General features: G+C 39.6%; 1 protein-coding gene across 8 annotated transcripts in view; it reads right to left on the reverse strand.

Moving 5' to 3' along the window:
- The window catches only part of TNIK (TRAF2 and NCK interacting kinase), a 368,566-nt gene that overhangs the window by 35,179 nt on the left and 313,119 nt on the right, over positions 1 to 20,268 (reverse strand). For all 8 annotated transcript variants that reach the window (XM_042456004.1, XM_042456002.1, XM_042456007.1 and 5 more), the window contains 3 exons: positions 15,301 to 15,407; positions 11,934 to 12,097; positions 11,392 to 11,489 (listed from right to left, as the gene is read on the reverse strand). In XM_042456004.1, coding sequence (XP_042311938.1) covers positions 11,392 to 11,489; positions 11,934 to 12,097; positions 15,301 to 15,407 — 369 coding nt within the window. The remainder of the gene's footprint in view (positions 1 to 11,391; positions 11,490 to 11,933; positions 12,098 to 15,300; positions 15,408 to 20,268) is intronic.

A 20,268-nucleotide genomic window follows, 5' to 3' on the forward strand; every position in this document is an offset into this window, starting at 1 on the left:
CATGCTTTTTGGATGGGACCTACTACAGTATACCTTAAGCCTCAACTGAAATATTTGGAAGTTCCATTAACTGCAGTGAAACTTCTCACTTAAACATATGTAAAGAGATCTAAATAACATTAACATAACTAGGAAATTAATTCCAAGTATATAGGCTTTGGATCATAGTATCTGAATTACGTAGTTTGAATGTTACACTTGCCAGTGGAACTGGAATAACCCACCCACACCATTTAGAACATGTATTTGATGGTAGTGTCTCTTTGCTTTTTGGTTGTTCCAGGGTATGACTCTGCCAAAGCCTAGCAACCTTAGCTATGGGAAAGTAGAATAAAAACACATCACAAATTTTGCAACAAAAAACATTCATAGATTGGAATGCCAAAAATTCAACATAAAATTAGAACTTGCTCATGCATTTTGCTAGCAAATTTGAGATTTGGGCGTGGAGTCTACATGGAATATAGACTGGGGGCCAAAACAGACAAACTGCTCTTCTTGTCTGTAGTCTTTCAATAGATTGCTATTGGAGTATTTGCATTTTTAAAAAATAATTTAGCAGGCATGAATAGTCACTCCCTAACTGGTTCAGGAAGTGTAGAAGGGAGTACTTAATCTTTTGAACCCAACATCATTCCACCTGGGTTAACCCTTCACATCTAGCTGGCCCCATGGGAGTTTCTTTGCAAACACCAATTAAAACTGGGTCGGTGGTGAGGACAAAGACTTGTAATTTATACATACAAAGACACCTGCCCTGTACACTATGGTATCAGTCTGGATTGGTTCTCATTTGTCTGCTTTCTTAAAGAACTTCCAGCCAAATTGAAGTTAAATAATATATCTTCAATTCCCTATTTAACAGAATGGCACAGATGTAAGGATGAGTTCATGGGAAACAGGGATTACAATGCATACTAGGTTGAGAAAGGAGAAAAAGAAGGCACCATTATTATGAAGAAGAGGTTTTTCACAGGCTGATTTACTAGAATCTTGCCTTCTCCCTTTAAGATATGTGTGTTTAATGTTTCCCCTTCCAATTATAATACTTGGTTAAAGCTTTTCTCTTGAACCCCCCCCCCCCAAGAAAAAAACAAACCCACCGAGGTGTAATTTTCAAGATGCTCAGAGGTTCAACAGATTCTATAAATCATCTGCAGTATAAAAAAGCTTAGCAAAATCTGATTAGAAACGGGGGAGGTTGCAAAGATGTGTGTGCATTTTTTTTCCTGGGCAACTCTCATGCTCTAGCATCTATCTTATCCCAGATTTTTATCAACTGTCTCTACAGTATTCAAGAGGCATTTGCCCCTGCAAGATTCTTCTGTCTGTAGAGAAATAGCTCTAGCTACTGCAAACTCTAGTGCGTAAGTGGCCAACTCTGGGAACTGGAAGAGTGTCAGCTCTAACCAATTTGCTTGGCAGCAACCGTGAAAAACAGTGAAAAATCCATATCTTTACAAGTGCTCTCTCCTTCCATTTTTCTAAAAAAATGAGTGCCTTAGTTACAAGCAGATTTGTGTTCATGGAGGCCTCCAAGACAACATATCTGCTGGTAAACATGGCATACTGGAAGTGTATATCTTGTTATAAAGTTGGAGGTAGCAAAATAGCCTGCAAAGGCCTGCTTTTAGGGGCCCAGTGGCACAATAATAAATTCAGCAATAGAGTACCCTTGGAAGACTTTGTGGAAGGCCAAAGGTTCTGCAGTTCAGCTACAAATTATGAATGAAACTGTCAAAATTTATGGGAATGTCACATGCTCTGTAGAGGAAATCCAGTGACTACAAAAACCATAGAGATGTAATATTCTGAAAGCAACAGGTGGAAGTGGGAAAAGGGAAAGACTAGGGAACATAAATTGAAAACTAATACAGACTTTTCAGTTTACTATGACACTGATGAAACTTTGGACTTCATATTTATAGACTGACAGTGTTTTTTCAAGTCAAAGGGCACTGCAAGCACCATGTAGAAGAAACAGACATCTTGTAATCTTACATGCTTTTAAAGCAATGCAGGGGGAAGGCAGTAAGGCAAAAAGCATGAGAGCTTTAATTAGAAAGGGTCAGAAGAATCTATTGCATAAGGCATGCACAAGAAGAAGAAAGCAATTGCAACTGTCAGTCTTACCATTTCTCCCTATATTAGTGACCAAGGGAGCCATCACTGCATTTGGTCAGAGGTGAAGGGTTAGGGAGAAAGGAACTCATTGAAAAGAAGTCTAATTTCCACATTTTTTGTTTTTGTTCTTATGGCCATATTTTCTCTTTGCTGCATCATATAATTTCTCCAATTTACCATCATATAATTTCTCCAATTTACCGCTGGGAAGAAGAAATTATCCTTAATAGATCCTGTAGTGGGCTTTTTTTTTTTTTTTGACATATTGGCTCTATCATAAGAGGAGAAATGGAGGGTTAAATCAAGAGGTCTTATCTCAAAGTGACTTAGGAGGAAAACAAACTGGCCAATAAAACCGGCTGTCAGCCAGCTTGGGGGTGTGGTGTGCAGACGACACGCGCCCCCAGATGCCCGAAAGTTAGCTTTACGCCACCCAGCTGCCCAGACGTGGCCTGACTTTCGGGTGCTCTGGTGACATGACATTTACATGCTGCACACCACAGGAGCACCATAAAGCTGGGGCAGGGTGGGAAAAGCCAGCTTTTTGCTGGTGCAAAAAGGAGTGGAAATTTGCAACTTCTTTTTGAGCTAGCAAAAAGGCGGATTGGGGCCATGGCATGCAGTTGCCCCAATTCGGCTTTCTCAGGGGCAGTTTCAAACCGCTCCTTTGGGGCCATCCATTCTGCCCCTTAGGCTGCTTCTCCTCCCAAAACGTAGCAGTCAATTTAATTGTCAGTACCAAGCATACAACACCTGTGTTCTAGGGTTGTAGGTCAGCTCACTGACTATGTCTCTCTTCACACACCATCAAAGTCAACTCCATCTTTCAATTTAGTTTAGATTATTTGTTATTCTTGTATTTTTTTTCTTAAATGTAATGGGCAAAAACTAAAGAAAATATTTTTAAGTAGTCAATTAATAATGTTTAACAAATTCATTCCCTGACCTTATCTAACAAATTCCTCAGCCAAACAAATGAATGTACATAAAGATCTCAACATTAATATCAAGATCCTTATGAGACATTGAAGGGGATTCAAGAAAATGTACAAGTTCCAAAAACTAAAGGTGTAATTTCTTATTGGAGAGTTTTACCCTCACACATTTTATTACATCATTTCAGAAGTTCAAGAGTCTCAAAGAGTAACTTGCCTTTCACATTTCAAATAATCTCTTACAGAGAAATCAACTAAAAATGTAGTTAACACATCTACTGATTTAATGTCTGCAACAAATTTTATCACAATAAAGAATTGGACTTTGTAGGTAATGTGGTTTGGGTAGTTTGACAACCTCAACAGTGATACTAAAATAAAAGCAGACCCAAGATAATTTAACAGTAATTCTGCACAGATTAAATCAAATGTCTTAGAGACTCTCAGGCTGTCCTACCTATTACCAATTTATGCAATGTAGTCTTACCAGTCTTGAAGATATTTCTTGAAGATATTTTCCTCACTAAAAGCATGGCTATTTTGTTTTATAAAGTAAGAATACAATTACCAGCTCATGTCACCATGAAAAGAAGCAGCACATAGTGTGTCCAGAATGAAATTTCCACTCTTGTTAGTATAGTGGGTCCCTTGGTATCCACTGAGGTTTGGTTCCACAAACCCTGGTGGATATCAAAATCCGTGGGTGCTCAAGTCCCATTAAATACAACAGCATATTAAAATGGTGCCCCTTAGAGAAAATTGGCAAAATCAAGGTTTCCTTTTTGGAAATTATATATTTTTGGAATATTTTCATGCCATGGATAGTTAAAATTGCAGATAAAAAAATCCATGGATAAGGGGTGCCACCTGTAGTATAAGAAAGTTTTGGAAAAGATATGGTACCAAGCTGTATAATCATTCTAAACTGACTTGGTGCCACCTCAACCTGATTATTTTAAGTAAGAGAGGACAAGATCAAGGGATGGGTATTCAGGCAGTCAACACATGGCTTCCAAAGTTTCGATGGACTGTTATTCGTTAATAAACTGTACATGTGGAAGAGAGGATCGGAAGTTGGTTGAAAATGCATATAGATTAAGCCTCATGATGTAAATTCAAGAAAAGAGGGAGGATTTCCCTGAGTTGCTCTTGCCTCTAAAATAATTGTGAATGTATTTGCTAAATTATAATACTTTCATGATATGAAGATTCCTAAAACTCCATTGAATTAAAGAAGTATGTATTCTTTCTAAATAAATAAATAAATAAATTCTAAGAGTTATGTGTGGCTGACTTATACCAAAAGCAAATATAAATAAACTGAACCTGTACACCTCTCCTTAGACAGATATCAACTAGAGAAGCCCAAGAGAATCATTCTACTATGTGTGTGTGTGTGTGTGGGGGGGGGGGGGGGGTGGAAAAAACAACAACTGCCAGTCAATGGAGAGAACAGCATATAAAGATGACAGCTGCTTACTTTCTGTTTCTCATATTGAAATTTCAAAACATGGATGAAAATCTATTCAAAGTAAACATTACAAGAAAAGAGATTCCATCTAAACATTAGGAATAACTTATTTGTTTTAAGAGCTCTTTAACAGTGCTTTAGAGGCTGCTGGACTCTCCATTTTTGGAGGTCTTTAAACAGAGGTGGGATGGCCATCTTTTAGGAGTGATTTAATTCTTTATTTCTCCATGGCAGGGTTGGTCTGGATGGCTTTTGAAGCTCTTGCAACTCTTATTATTCTATGAACACCAGTGAGAAACTTCTGTGATTGCAAATAGGAAAAATATAGACTGGGGATATTTGTACATCAAGAGTACGGAGATTCATATGCATGAACCTCAAGAAAGAAAGGGTAAAGATAAGATGTACAATATATCTACATGGTATCTCCACCAACCAGATATGTAAATAACACAAACGACACCAAATCAGTGGAACTGGCTGCTGAAATTGAAATTTTGTTTGTCTACACTTTTGGAAGCCCTCAGCAGCAAAATATTCAGCAAAGTGTTTGTTTCAAGCTTGCTTTGCCTTTTGTGACTCTCAACTTTTTAATATTTTTATTAAGAAATTTATTTCTAACGTTTTCTTTCTCTCACAAACAAGAAGATATTCTGTACTGAAAAGCTGTCAGGAACTAGTTATGAACAAATACCTCCTAGATCCTAGACCTAATTTGAACAGAGCAGGCTGTTCAAGAAATAAAATCTGACATAAGTATCTAAGAAGCTTGCTTCTGCCCTTCAAATTAAAAAAATTAGAGTGCTATTTTGGTGCTTTTCAAGACTAAAGACAGAATGTGGAATTTATTAATTTGTTTCCATTACCAGCAAACTTTGTCATTAACACCTGGCCAAATCCAAGGAAATATTTTTATTACTGCCAAACCAATTCCTTTGGCTTTAATTGCCTGGATTGTTTTTTGGCCCCAGAAATGACAAGAAGACCCAATTAAGATTCAGGCAACATGAAGACATTTACAACATGCACTTCCAACATTTTCAACAATTAGGGACTGATTCATTCTGGCTGGGTTGCTTCCAAAGTAGTACACTGAACCTCTTTTAAATCAGTTATCTTCCTAACACTTCTAGCCTGAAAACTAAGTTTGTTAAAAATAGACTTGTATGTTCTCAACCATATTTTTTTAAAGCTCTTATGGTCAAAATATAGAAATGACACTTTCAATCTCACTGGTCACAAAGACCAATTATCACAGCAAGGAAGAGAGAGACTCCAAGTGGCTGAACATCTATTCAGTTTCTTAAGCTTCATGGCTTTCTGATGTCATGTGGAACTCATCAGAATTATTCACAATACTAAGGTAAATGCTGTTAAAACTCCAGAGTTGTTTTAGGTACAGCCCCTGAAGATACTACAACTGCTGTTTGTAAATTCTCTACATACCATTAGAAATGGAGCATGCTAGGGAGAAGGCTGGACTGGACAAGTTCTAGCTGTTACAGGTGCAGATAATTTTGGATGTGCCAATACAGTGAGGGCTGTACCATGTTTTCTGACATAGAGCTAAGTTTTGGAGATAGTAAGACATTTGTGGCCCTTTTATGAGGATCTTATCACTATGTAGATACTGCAAAGACACAACTATAAATTTATCTAATAACCAGTGTTCTATTATTTAAAAAGCAACCATCCTGTATATTTGGATATGGAAAGTGTGACTTGTAAGCTAGCAGTGACTTTAGACTCCAATGTTGTGGTTCCCAAAGCCATCATGGTAACCCCTTAAAGCCCTCATTAAAAAAAAACACACTGTGGCAATGCTTAGTGAATTTTCAGCTAAAACCTGGCCAATAATAAATAATAAATAATAATAAATTTTTTATTTTTATACCGCCCTTCCATAGATCAGGGCGGTTCACAGCAAATATCAGGAACACAACAAATACATTCAGGTTAAAAACAGATTACACACAACAAAATAAAACCCCCGTTAGCCAGTCCTCTTTGCCACAGAAGAGGAAGGGAGGCCCACTGGACTTTAGTCGGGGAATGCAAGCTGGAATAGAAAGGTTTTTAGGTCCTTTCTAAATTGGGCCAGGGAGGTGGCTGAGCGGAGCTCTATGGACAGCGTGTTCCAAAGGGCCGGGGCAGCGATGGAAAATGTCTTCCTCGCAGTGGAGGTCAACCTAGCCCCTGACACCCTAAGTAATTGCTGCCCAGATGTTCTGAGTGTGCCCAAACCATCCAGTGTTGGATCACTCACTCTACCAAAAACTTTCACCTCTCAATGCAACCCCCCCCCCAAATCTGAAAATCATTCAAAGTGGTGCCCAGAAGTAACATAATACCACTTCTAATCCATCCAAAACTATGGTGTGGCCCCTGTGGGTGAAAACTGGCCCTGCAATTGCCTATCCTTGCAACACATTATTGGCCAGGATTGTTGAAGGTAACTTTTGATTTATAACAAGAACTCTTTTCAACTACTGTACTATACTACTTCAGAGCCACACTTGGGTGTGGAAAACAATGGGGATTAAAACCAATTGGGAAACTAGAAACAAAACGCTGTTTATGATACAAGTTGCAAACTCTTTCTGCATTATCATGTTGAAGCTAAACTAGACTAAAATGCCTATGCATAACTTACAACATCGTGAAAAGAAAATTGGTGTAGCTACCAACAGAGTACCATTATTATAAACAGCACTTAAAAATGCAAATATAATCTGTTCACATGAATGTTTCATGGGGAAGTATAGGTTTTCATAGATTGATGTTAATAACAGAGTCAGTGAATGACGCTTGAATATTTTTAACGTATCTGAAATTATTTTATTTACATGTTCAGCCAGTGTGCACATGTTTGGACATACAAAGAGGGTTGGAACAAATCACCTACTGTTTACACAGAAGGAGAGTGTGGGGAAGGGCAACAGAATCTGATCTTTTCTCCCCATTTTAAAATTCCTCCTGGAAGGCTCTCAGTTCTAACCAGGGAGAAACTGCTTTCCAAGCAATAAAGTACAACGAAGTAAGGAATTGGGGGGGGGGGGGGGGTTAAAGAGACCAGATTCATTGCCTTTGGCGACATGTTCCTTTCCAAAGCTCAGAAACACTACTTTTTCAGACTATAGCTCCCAGAATGCCTCAGACAGCATTGCCACTGGGCTTGCCATCTGGAGGATTCTAGAAGCTACAGTCAAAAAAAGTAAGCTTTCCAACTTTTGCTACTCTCTGGAGGAATAGCAAACATCAAAGTCTGCTATACAGGCGAATAGGTTAGACATGTACATAGGTCCTTTATCACATCTGGTTGGCTCTAATTCTTATCATGTTCCTTAAAGGGTATACAACTATAGTGTGACCATTCCTAAAGTCATAAGTCACTTAAGAAAAGTATATTTAGAATTTTTAAGAATATAACAGAAGCCTGGGGGATGCTGACAATTTCTGCTCCTGAGAGGAATGCCTCTACTGAACCTTCTAAAGCTTGCCTGTGAAAGTGGTAGGACTAGGAGTCATCCATTTGAGAGGTGATGGGTAAACAGATATAGCCATGTGAAAATAAAGATGTTCGTGTAATCCAGTTAGAAAAGCAGCTTTCCCCAGGATTTTCTACTGCATTTTTCTGAGATAATATTTGTGAATCAGTGGCTGCCACACAGGTGGCCTTGGAAAAGTTACCATGGGGGCAGCCCTATACAGTAGGCAAGCTGTTTATTAATGTGAGTTTGAGCTTAGCAGAGCCTTTCCTAATGAGCAGCATGGGACTCTTTTTCTCTTGGCTCTTACACATTCACACATTACAGAATTAGTAGGGATACCATATGTACCCTGAAGCAGCTGAAAAGAATCCATGCCCTCCCTTCTTCCATGTGCATACTATGTGTACTTTACAATATGGACTAGTGGTGTTTTTATGCATATTTAGTGGGACAGTGTTAGAAACCTTTATGCACTTGGGAAACTTGACATGGCAGGGTTCCTGGCTGCACAGGAACCTCTCACACTATTCAGCAAAATGTAAATAGGAAGGTCTGTGAAAGAACCCTTCCCTGGGACATTTGATACGGGTTTGTTCAACAGTTCCTCCTTTTTGGTTGAGTGCATTATGACAATTTTGTTTTAGTAAAACTCTGGTATTAGTATATGCACATGTTCTTTTAAATTACACTCCTGCAATGTTGATTCTAGTTAGATCTTGCAAAAAGATTCATACATTCAAGGTTAGAAAAGTAAACATTCACCACCTATTTATCCAGTGATCAGAAGATCTTAATGCTTTAGCCTTGTATGAACAAGCATTTTATAGGCATCAATGCAAATAAATTCTTTCCAAATCAAGACAAAGTGACTGTCTGGATTTGTTTTCTCATTTTGTCTCTCATAGTTGAGGTCTACCTATGATGTCAATTACAGGCCTCTCTCATCTTTTTAAGTGGGAGAACTTGCACAATTGGTGGCTGACTAAATACTTTTTTGCCCCACTTTAGAAGCAGAGCCATTGCAACTAGACCTTCCTACATCATGAAAATTTGTGTTTTGAATCAGAATTATTGCCTCTATAATCTCAAACTTTTTCTTCTTTACCTGCACTCTCAACTTGCACAGAGTTCTGGTAAGCTAATTGTAAGAAGTCTGGCCAGTGGATTTTATTGTATGGAATCAAACACAGTGGACTGATATCTCCACTATCCTCCCATCCAACCCTTTTTTCTGTAGAGACATTTCCAATATCTATATATACATTCTTTTGTCTGGAATTATGATTGCAGAACCACCATTCTGAATGTCAGCAATGATGAAAGTATGGTTTGATGTTAAGCACTAACTAGTTGCCCCTGCAAAGGCATGACCAACTGAGAAAATATATCACTAACCTCATCTATTGCTTTCTTATAGCTCTAGGAGTAAGGGAAGATTAATCAGCATAAGAAGAAACAGATCAGGACAGGAAAATGCCAGAGGGAAGGAAAGCAGGTTAGAAATAAAATCAAAATTGTTAGCTCAGTGCTGTGGAGTGTAAAGGAATAAAAAACATCAACAAAACACCAAATACATATTCAAAAGAGATTAAGTAGAAATTCCTCCCTTGCCCTACACTAGTATAGAAATACAAAATGTCAAACACAAAATCAAACTGGGGAAAAACAGTATGTCTGTATGGTTGGTGTATGCCTTCATGAAATCTTTAATAAAAATAAGGTCTCTTAAAACTGGATTAAATCCTAAATCATGAAAGTCATATGTAGCAGCTACCTTGACCATCATACTAGATGAACTAAAAAGATGTTCTGGTGACACTTGACTTAACTGTTGCAATTTATCAGCAAACAAGCCACTGATGGAAAGCAGAGTTCTTTCTATGTTGCATAGACTGGCCTAGGATTTTCTGCCATTACCTTTTCCTGATACTTGTACCTGTTTCATCCATCACTACCCTGCCTAGAAACTGAACCCATTAATGTGAACACGTACTCTTCTCTACTTATGCAGAGATGTCAGAACACCTTTATCTGCCCTCTCTCATCTTGGCAATATGCCTTAGTCTCAGGTGAAGGATTAATTTTGTGATTCTGGATTAATTGTGATTTAATCCTGTACTCCATAAATCTATCTGAGGAAATGGATCAATATTCACAAAAGCTAATGATGAAATAAATACATAAGATCTAAAAGTGCTGCTAGATTCCTCCCCTCCTTTAGTTTTTATAAATTAGCCAAATTATACTAATTAGATTCATCCTAAATATCCTGGAGGCGCCAGATCCTCTCTGATCTCAGAAGCTAATCATAGGCGGGTTACATACCGCCATGAAAGTACGCGCAGAGCGCGTACTAGGGTTAGGGAGGTGCGGTGCTTCCGCACCTCCCTAACCCTAATACGCGCTCTGCGCGTAAAAAATGACGGCGGCCGTTTCAGATGGCCGCTGTCATGAGGACGTCACGGCAGTGCAGCCTCTACATGGGGCAGCGCAGACGTGACGTCCTCCCTCCGCGCCAGGGCGCCTAGGGCGCCCTTTGCGCAAACCAGGAAGGAGCTCTGTTTTGGAGCTCCTTCCTGGTTTGAGGCGCCGCTTTGCTTCGCTGGGCGCAGCCTTCAGACGGCTGCGCCCAGCGAAGCAAGGGAGAAAGGGGCCAAGCGGCCCCTTTCTCCCCCTCTCTGCCGCCGTAGGGTGTCCTTGGGGCTTGAAGCCCCAAGGACACCCCTTTTCAGGCTGCGGGGAAGCGGCGTTTTGCCGCTTCCCCGCAGCCTGAAGAGCGGCGGATCGGGGCCTCAGCGGCTGCCGCTCTGCACACTGAGGCCCCGATACAGCGGGGAAAGGGGCGGGTGCAGCCCACCCCAAATTGGCGGTCTATAACCCGCCACAGTCAGGTGTGATTAGTACTTGGAATGGAGACTGCCAGGGAATACCAGGTGCTATAGACTGTATTTCAGAGGAAGGCAATGTCAAACTACCTCTGAGTATTCATTGACTAGGAAAACCTTTTGAAATGAATGGGAATGTCCTCAATCAGCAGGTTATTTGAAGGCACTTACTACTACAACTACCACTAAGTAGCTTCAGCAAGAAACTTAAGTCCCCAGTCATTGATAGAAACCATCTTTTCAGAAATTCCTATGCTGAAGTTCTTTACTGGCCAAGGATAACCCCAGCCCATAATTTCTCTAAAACTTTCATGTCCTCTGCAGACTATTCCTGCATCCAAGTATGAATAAAGGGGTGGGGAAGGTGATTAAAAAGAGCAGGTGGCTCTTTTTACTTGATCCCAATGTTATGGCAAGGTTGTCACCCAAAGAAAAACCCAGTTAGTTTCTGTTGGCAGTTTTCATAGAACACATTTAAGACTCACAGCAGGTCGGCTGGGTCGTGTCATGTCTTTGCTGTCCTCCTGTTTTATCTTAGCTGGCTCATGAGGGAGTATTGGTGATCCTTCAGGCTTGGCATTTCCTGTGCAAAGAGCAAGGCAGGCACAAGAGGGATTAAAGATTTTCCCGCCCTCAGAGGTCACAACAAAAAGAAACATAAAACAAACAAGAAAAGTTCTATTTCAGATTAGTACATTATCTCTCCCTTCTGCTTCAAGATCTCAAAAGATGTGGGCTCTACAACTTGTGAGAGGGAAGATAGGCCACTGGACCACAAAGCTTCTAACTCTTCCTGCAAAGGGCCCAGTGCTCCAGAGAAACAAAAACTGGGGAGATAAATGTTTTCTGATGACAGATACTGCCAGCAATACACAAGACACAACATTTTCAAAGCAGGAATAACACAGCCAACAGTTCAGGCAGAAAATGACTGTCACTTCTCAAAGATTCATAATTCCAGTGCAAGCGGCAGAGTTTTGCATTTTGCAGGAAGGAAGGGAGGAAGGAAGGAAGGAAGGTGCCTCACCTCTGGCTCGGTTGCGTTCACTGGAACCAGCTTGGGACCCAGGCTGTGAGCCTGCCTGTGAACTGGGCTGTGAACTGGGAGTGCTTGAACTAGAAGAGCTACCACTGCTCGTCCTCTGCAGGGGGTTTTCTATTATGGGATCTGTTCGTCGTAGGTCAGGGTTACTAGAAATGAGAAAGAAGGGCTTGTCACTTTCAGTGTGTCTTTCTGGAAGCTCGTTGGGGTGAGGGGAAAACCTCCTGGTTGTCACTATAGCTGGCAAGTCCTAACCTCACACATATTGAACTATTATTTTGCACATTTCCTTCCTCCAAAACTGCAGATCCTTCTTCAGGGGTTGTATAATATTTGACGAGGGGATTACATTCTTGACCTGACTTTATAAACATAACAATGGGCTTTCCTTATATGAAAACTTACAATTTTGGCAGTGGAAGGAGTGCTTGAAGCAATCCTAAACGAACAGCAAAGCTACAGCTCATTTCTTATCAGAACTTGTAAAAGTAATTTTTTAAAATTGTATCTCCCATAGTCCTCAAATCAGCATGATCTGTAGCTGGGGGATTCTGGGAGTTATGGTTCAAAAATAAACCTTTCCCAAGTTCTGCTTCATTTTTAAGGGGAAACCATGGCTTCTCTCTAAATGGATGAGTTGTGGTGAGCGTTAGTCTCATGTCCTCACCTGTCTTGCTTCTTTATAGAAGAAATTTGAAGCTTTTATTTCCAACAACTACAGTTTCCTGTTAGTTCGATCCTATTTGGTCACTAGCAGGGCAATACATGGCCTTCCAGATGTTCTTCGATTATACCTGTCACAATTCTGGGTTGCTTTTCAATCTACAACATGATTTTTCTTGGTGGGGGAAGAGTTCTAAGGGAAAAGTGGTGCTAAACCTCTAAATTTGCACATGATTTTCTTCACTTGGGGACCATTTTCAGATGAAATATTATCAAAAATAGTCCATTTTTAAATGGAGACTATTGGGGACTTCAAGAGCTGCAAAACATGGGAGCCAGGAGGTGTATGTGCCCCGTGGACTACACTTTCCTCACCAATGTCTTAAACAAACCAGAGTTCTTTAAATCAGAACATCACAGGGGAGCTTCCAGTTTTCTCTTTGTAGTTGTGAAAGAGGAGAAGGGAGGCTAGAACTTCCAATGGACATCCTAAGAAAAAAGTGTGTTTTTGTGTCATGTCTGATTTAATTGGTTTAATTACCAAGATGTGTTGTCACTATGTTTGTGCTAAAACCTATAAAATAATTTGTTGAATACATTACTTCCTATGTAACACATAACAAGAAGTAATAAACCAAACAACAGTGATAGTTCTGTGCTTCCCTCAATCTACCTGTACCTTTGTTTATCTTTTTGCTAAACCTATATTCAAACTTACACAATTTCTTATGTATACAATGATGTGTTGTGATGAGAGAAGGAGGTGAGATGGGAGCAAGCTTGATTTCCAGTAACAAAAAAACATGAGAAAAGGTGAAGTATCCCAGCACCTTGCAGTTAATTATTTTATGCTTCAAAACATTTATTACTCAGCATTATGACAATGGATTACATTGGCTGAGTTCCTATTCCCTGATGTTCATGGTTTTATATCTCAACTGTTTCAAGCTGCAAGTAGGCTGATACCTGACACCTCATTTGCCAGCAATGCAATACTTCTCCTTCCAGCTCCTTCCTGATGAGACATTGCTTTTGCACATATTACATTTTATGCCTTGGCAGCTGCATCAAGAGGTAACTGCTGTGTTTGACTTGGGGTAACTGCAAGCCTACAGACATTTCCAGATGGTCTGTTTTACATGTGTCAAAGGCACTGAATTGCAGGAGACTATTGTGACCTTCATTCTGATCTATGTCTAATCCAAGCAGATTATCTGGACCAAAAGAAGTGGCACAGTCTGATGAGCCACTATACCACCAGGAGCTTGTGTTTGTTGGTACCTTTTGCTTGATACTTCCTTTATCCCCCCCACCCCACTTCCACTTCATATTATGGATGTTGGGAAAAAGCTGCCTACCCCTAAAGAATCATAAACTTTTAGGGGTGGAAGGCTCAGTCAGTCGGTCAGCCACTATAAATCACATAAAAGTTTGATGATGATGATGATGATGATGATGATGATGATGATGATGATGATAGCAGGTTAGCAAATTCCCTACAGAATTTGCTAACACAATAGCATTCAGTGACTGCACAAATACTTTTTACAGCCTTAGTAAACAGCTGTTTTATATATAACATACAGACCATAATCTGTCAGCAACCAAGATAACTTCCACAAAAGGCTGGCACCCTATTGAAATGCTGATGTTATCAAGTCATAAACGCCACCTTCCAAACATAACAGATGTCTCAAATGCACCAGCACTACATGGTGAGTTGCTTGGAAGGGTCTGCACAGCACAGTGTTGGACTTGAACCATAGAGAGCTGGTTTCAAAATAGGCAAAGCAGTGTCCTTGCCTGTCCTGCCCCACCCACCCATCCTGTTTCTGCAATGAAAGGGAGAATAAAGAACACGGCAGCAGCTCTTCTCTCTCTAGGAACCTCAGTTGCATGTTGCTGGGAGAAGAAAGTAGAGTAAAACAGAGATCAGATACTGCTGTGGTACAGATGTTTTTCCCAGTCCCTCCATTCCACAATTGTTTGGTTCCAGCAGGCATTTAAAAGAATAGCTGGGCTCTGTGTCAGAGCAGCATGAAGAAAGAATTGGTAAAGCTGCTGCTGCTGCCGCCACACACACACACACAGCCTCCTTCTTCCACATCAGTGAAGGAGCAGGCAAAGTTAGGATGTGCAGATGCATGTGTTGGGCCAGGGGGTAGGGGAGGAGACACTGGCTCTGAAAAAGTGGGTGTGACATCTGCTTAAAAACAAAAACAAAAAAACAGACCATGTCTCTTAAGGGTCATCTAAAAGAAAGGGATCTTTCCTATCACTTGCCATCTGATTCTTTGTTTTTGTAACTGGAGAGATCAGAGACTGGGTGCTCCACCAGTAAGCTGCTGCTCTCCTGCTGCACTATGTCCAATGACTAATTCCACCCCTACTTAACTCCTGCCTCATAACAGGGAAGCTGCCGTAGGAGGGATAGAAAAATGAGATGCTGCCCCCTGTAATGTCCCTTTTCCTAGGAATTTCTAGTACCCATCACCCAATTGCCATCTTCCCTACTTATGCCTAGGATTTTGCAGGAAAGGATGAAATAAGGGGTAGCTAAATATAACATTTTAGATGTATGAACTATGCTTTATACCATACAGTAAACTTCACAGACGGGATTCTCCCAACTTTTTCTTTATATTGATGGACTGGGGACACTCATTTTTTCCACCTTGGTTAACATTACCTTGCTCTTATTGGCTGTGATCCTGGCCGCGGAACTAATGCATTCCCATTCCCGGGAGAGTTCTTCCGAGCTAATGCAGGAGAGATGGAAGTAGTTCGTTGAGGCACCTGCAAGAAAACAGAATCATGCAAGAAATTAAGATAGTACTCTTGAGATTGAGTCTAAACCAGCAAACTGGGATGGTACCACAAGCTCTGGGTATATTTACCTGAGTGAAAATAGTTTCAAAATGAAAAATGTGATATATTTTTAATAAAGCAATTACAAATTGCACTTAGCTATCCCTTCATACTTAAACTAGGGAAGATTTTGTTTTAAATGAGACGAGTTTATTCTCCTTGGCACTAAATCCAGATTTCTTCTTTACCATGTACTCCACAAAATTAAGTCTTTCCATGTTGTATATCAAGGTGGGGAACAACTAGAATGGTGACACCATCACATGATTACAGAGAGCCACTCTGAACAGCACACTTCTGAAGAACATCCATAATGCTATTCTACCCAAAAACATGAAACAAGACCATGGCTACAAACACTGGAACTAAGAAAAGCTTGAAATTACAATCCTCATTTTTCTTTTGAATGAGTAGGCATACAGGAACAGCCATGATGGGTCCCTTGCAAAAAAGGGGACAAACATTTCCCTTTTAAAGCAGTAGCTTTTTTAATGGAGGTGAGCTGCTATCTAAGCTGGCACAAGTTTCTCTCTCCTTGAACAAAGAATAAAAAGAAGAGCAGGAATGCACAGCACACTGTAGAGGGGAAATATTGGTTTGTGTTGTGTGTGCGTGACAGAGATAGCGATAAACTGCTTGCCTTTACATATGAACTTTGCTGGCTTCACAATAGCAACTTGTATGTGCAGAAGGAAGCTTTGCAAAAATTCACAACAGTTTCAAAGTATTATGTCTTCAGGATGTGAACAGCCCATGTTTTCCACAGCAAGTCCAAAATGGATCCAGCATGGGAAAGGTAAATAGCTGGTGCTGGAGCACAGTTGCAATGATTCATTTATACTTTCCACCTTTCCATATTCAAGAAGGTGGAATGTGTTATTAAGTAGGATTCTGAGAGAAATAGATACATAACTTGCCTTCTTTTGTTCACAAGGGCTATCTCCTGATCCAGTACTGTACATTTAAATATCAGTAAAATATCAACAAACCGTGGGCTGAGTCTACAAGACCTGAGAAGCAAGGTAGAGGATTTGGGGGGGGGGGGGGCTATGAGTTGAGGTCAACCCAAAGGCAGATAACAAATTATCAGTAAAATTATTTAAACATCTTGAATAGGCACCGTTTGATAAAACCTATTCCTTTTCTCAAGTATCAGTTAATGCCATCCCCTGTTGTAATGGAAGGCATTATAATGCCTCTTATGTGAAATGTATTTCTAGTGACTGCAGTAATAAAGGATTTGGTGTACTATCTATTCTTTTGCCATATAATATTCTGTTGGGATCCGATTGCTTCCCGACACCTTGAACAAATGTTTGCACTGCTCTAAGTTATGACCAATAACAACAGCAGCAGCAGCAGCAAAATCATGGAACACAAGAAGCTGCTTTCTGCAAAGTCCAATTAGTAGCATACTCAGTATTGTTTACACCAGATGTGAGTATGGTCTTCCAGATATTGTTGGACTACTATTTGACTATGAACATAGCCAACAGTCAGTGATGATGTGAACCTGTTGAGCAGGTTTTTGGCTATGGTTTTTATTCTCTGTGGTTTTATTGTGTTTTTAATTTTGGAATGTTTTTATGATGTTTATATACTGTTGTCCAAATTGTATAATGTTTTATATCCTTGTTGTAACCCGCTTTGATCTCCTTTGGAAAAGTGGGCTATAAATAAACAGTATTATTATTATCATCATCATCATTAACAGGAGCACAGTTGTCTATATTGGACAACAGGGACTGGCACCAGCCTTCCAAGTTTGCAGACCTAAATTTTCTTCTAGTTCTATGTAAAGAGATCAAGAATCTGGAATAAAAAGCATGTGATCCCTCTTTCTGAACTACAACTAAAATGTGATTAGTTTAGCAAGACAAAATATTGTGGGCACTCATGCACTTGAGTTTTATTTGCACAAATGAGTGCTTTTTATGAGCGGAGAATTCATGGGTTTGACTGTATTATTTAGAATCTCTTAATTTTGCTGGGCTGAAGTTTTTAATTATCCACACACATTTATATGGACATGTTATATAGTTCATATAACTTGTTAAGGCTTGTAGCTCAGACAATCAATATATCGAAAATGGGCTAAATGACTGTGAAGATAATACAGTCTGCTCTTGCCTTACGCTGGGGATCCATTCTGGATCCCTTTGCATACGGTAAATCGCATGTATACTCAAGCCCCATTCATTTGAATGGAGTGTGCTCTTGTGGCACAGCATGCGCCATGGGCGTGCACCCTATTCATTGTATTAGGGCTTGCCATCAGTGTGACCTCAGGTGCACGTATGGTGAACCTGTGTACAGCGCAGGCGCACTGTACTATTTTATGGCCAAAGCATTCTATGAGTAGAATTCAGAAAGTGCCACTGACTTTATGGCTTCAAATGCAACTGGATTCCTACATATAAATAATTCAATGTATAACATGGGTTATAAAAATATGTATTTTAGTTGCATATGTGTATATTTTGCTGTATGAAGATGAAGCAGAATACATGTTATCTACAACCATCAAACAGAACAATCTATTGTACTTTTTAGCTAATCACTTATCCAAGTTCGCTGGATGGTATATAGTCTGTTAAAAATATAACAGTTCAATAAAACTATGACTAGAGAAGCAGAACATATAACCAAGACAAAATTGTCATCAGATAATGAAACTCAGACTGTAGCCCAAAACACACTGCAGAAATAATCTAGTTTGAGACAGCTTTAACTGCCTTGGCTCAATGCTAAGGAATTCTGGAAACTGTAGTTTTATGAACCGTTAGTTTTAACAGCCTTCTCTGTCAGAAAGCTCTGGTGCCACAATAAACTACAGTTTCCAGGATTCCCTAGCTCTGAGCCAAGGCAGTTAAAGTAGTGTCAAATTGGATTATTTCTGCAGTATGTTTTGGACCTATGTTACTTGCAAAACAGAAGTACATTTGTCCCTCCCCATTCACGGACTTAACATCCGTGGTTTCGATTCTTTGTGGATGGCAAGCAAGGCTAGACAAAATGGCGTGCACGGCCATTATAACCAACGAGGCTTAAGTATTTGCGTTTTTTTCCCTAATTTTTTGATGTTCAATAAATCTCCCGAAACCTTATACATTTTACTGTGAAGCATTTACTCACATTTGATCTGGATATCAAACTCAGAGTTTGGATAAGTTTGGGAAGAATTTGATAACGACCACAGAATTAAAGACTACCAGCTTAGTCTGAAATGTTAATCACTTTGTTGCCTACTTACAAAAACAGCCAATTATAAAGGTCTCCCAACATCAGAGTAAGTTGTTCCCTCACTATGTTTAAATCTTAGTTTTTTAAAAAATACAGTTTATGTCATAGCATCTAATCAGTTAGCTATATCCTCCCCACTTTTTTTCCCATACTGGCACAAGATGATGTGAACAGCTGATTCAGCAGGGAAGAAACTTTTAACAGCCATGTTGTAATTTATCAAAAGAGAAGAAAAGAAAGGTTATAAACAATGCAAGTACATTAGTATATTAGAAAAGAGCTTTAGGCTGCAGTCATGTACCCACTTACCTGCTTGTAAGCCCCACTTAATTCATTAAGGCTTACTTCTGTGTAGATACCTATAGGATTGCACTGTTAATTAAAGAGCTACTGCCATCATGTTCTGAAGGCATAAAGCTTCTGGAGCCTTTACAGAACACTTCATCAGATACTGATTACATCTGGAGGCATGATGTCAACTTGGAAAGCTTACAGGTTTGATCCAGTATGGCAAGCATTACGTTTCTCATGGGTCTCTTTTTGCAAAGAAATTTTTTTAGAGAAGCCATTAAGCTTCTCGTATTAAGAGACAGATTATTAAGAGACAAAGACTGATTTATTTTGATTTCAGTAAAGGGATCAGACACTTTCTGTGCAGGAACATTGAATAGTGTTTTACATAGATGTCAGACAACACAGCTAATACTATTGATATAGTATATATTTTGGAGGGCTATCTTATTGTTTGCTGCTATCATCTGGTGCTCTGTGATCAGAACCTTTAAGATTAGTTTCCAGTGCTGGGATCTGGTAAAAAGACATAAAATCTTTACCTGTGTCAAGAGCTGAACACAGAGTCAGTGTTAGCACCCATTAGTTCAATTCTTCGTGTTTCCATCTATATTGGCAAAAATATGCTGTTCTATAGATGGGGCCAAAGCCCCCTTAGAAATCTTTTGAGCAATGAGTCACTCAATCATCTGGAACAATTAAAACGTTGTAGAAAATGATATGCCTAATGTCTTATATTAGGGTAACACAGGATGTTTTGTCATTCCATGTTTAATATGTAGTATGGAGTATTCCTAGTTTTTACTGTTTTCTGGGAAACACTGCATGCTCTTGCTGGGTGGACCTCTATGGAAGCCCAGACATAGCTGGGGCAATAAGTTCAAATTAGCCAATTGGCTGGACATGGATTGAACATAGATTCTGTGCTGCTTCATTTAATTGTTTCTAGACAGCCATGGCTAACATTTATGAATGTCAGGTGGTGCTTGCAGATTTCACTAAGGGATTTCTGCTGCCTTTTTCCATTATATGAATACTGGCTCTATCCAGGGTAACCAGTAGCTAAGATGTAGTTTACATTTTACATGGCAGACAGATTTCTCAATGTAGGAACATTGCTACTTTTGCCAGAGATCCATGGCCAATCAAAGAAAATACAAATCTCCAATCTCCCATGTCAAACTGTGGCCTGAATTCCCTTGGGGACATCTACATTTTACAGGTATAGATGCACTTTTTCAGGCAGTGCAGAGGT

Source organism: Sceloporus undulatus, chromosome 3 (assembly GCF_019175285.1).
Source record: "Sceloporus undulatus isolate JIND9_A2432 ecotype Alabama chromosome 3, SceUnd_v1.1, whole genome shotgun sequence".
Classification (NCBI taxonomy): Eukaryota; Metazoa; Chordata; class Lepidosauria; order Squamata; family Phrynosomatidae; genus Sceloporus; species Sceloporus undulatus.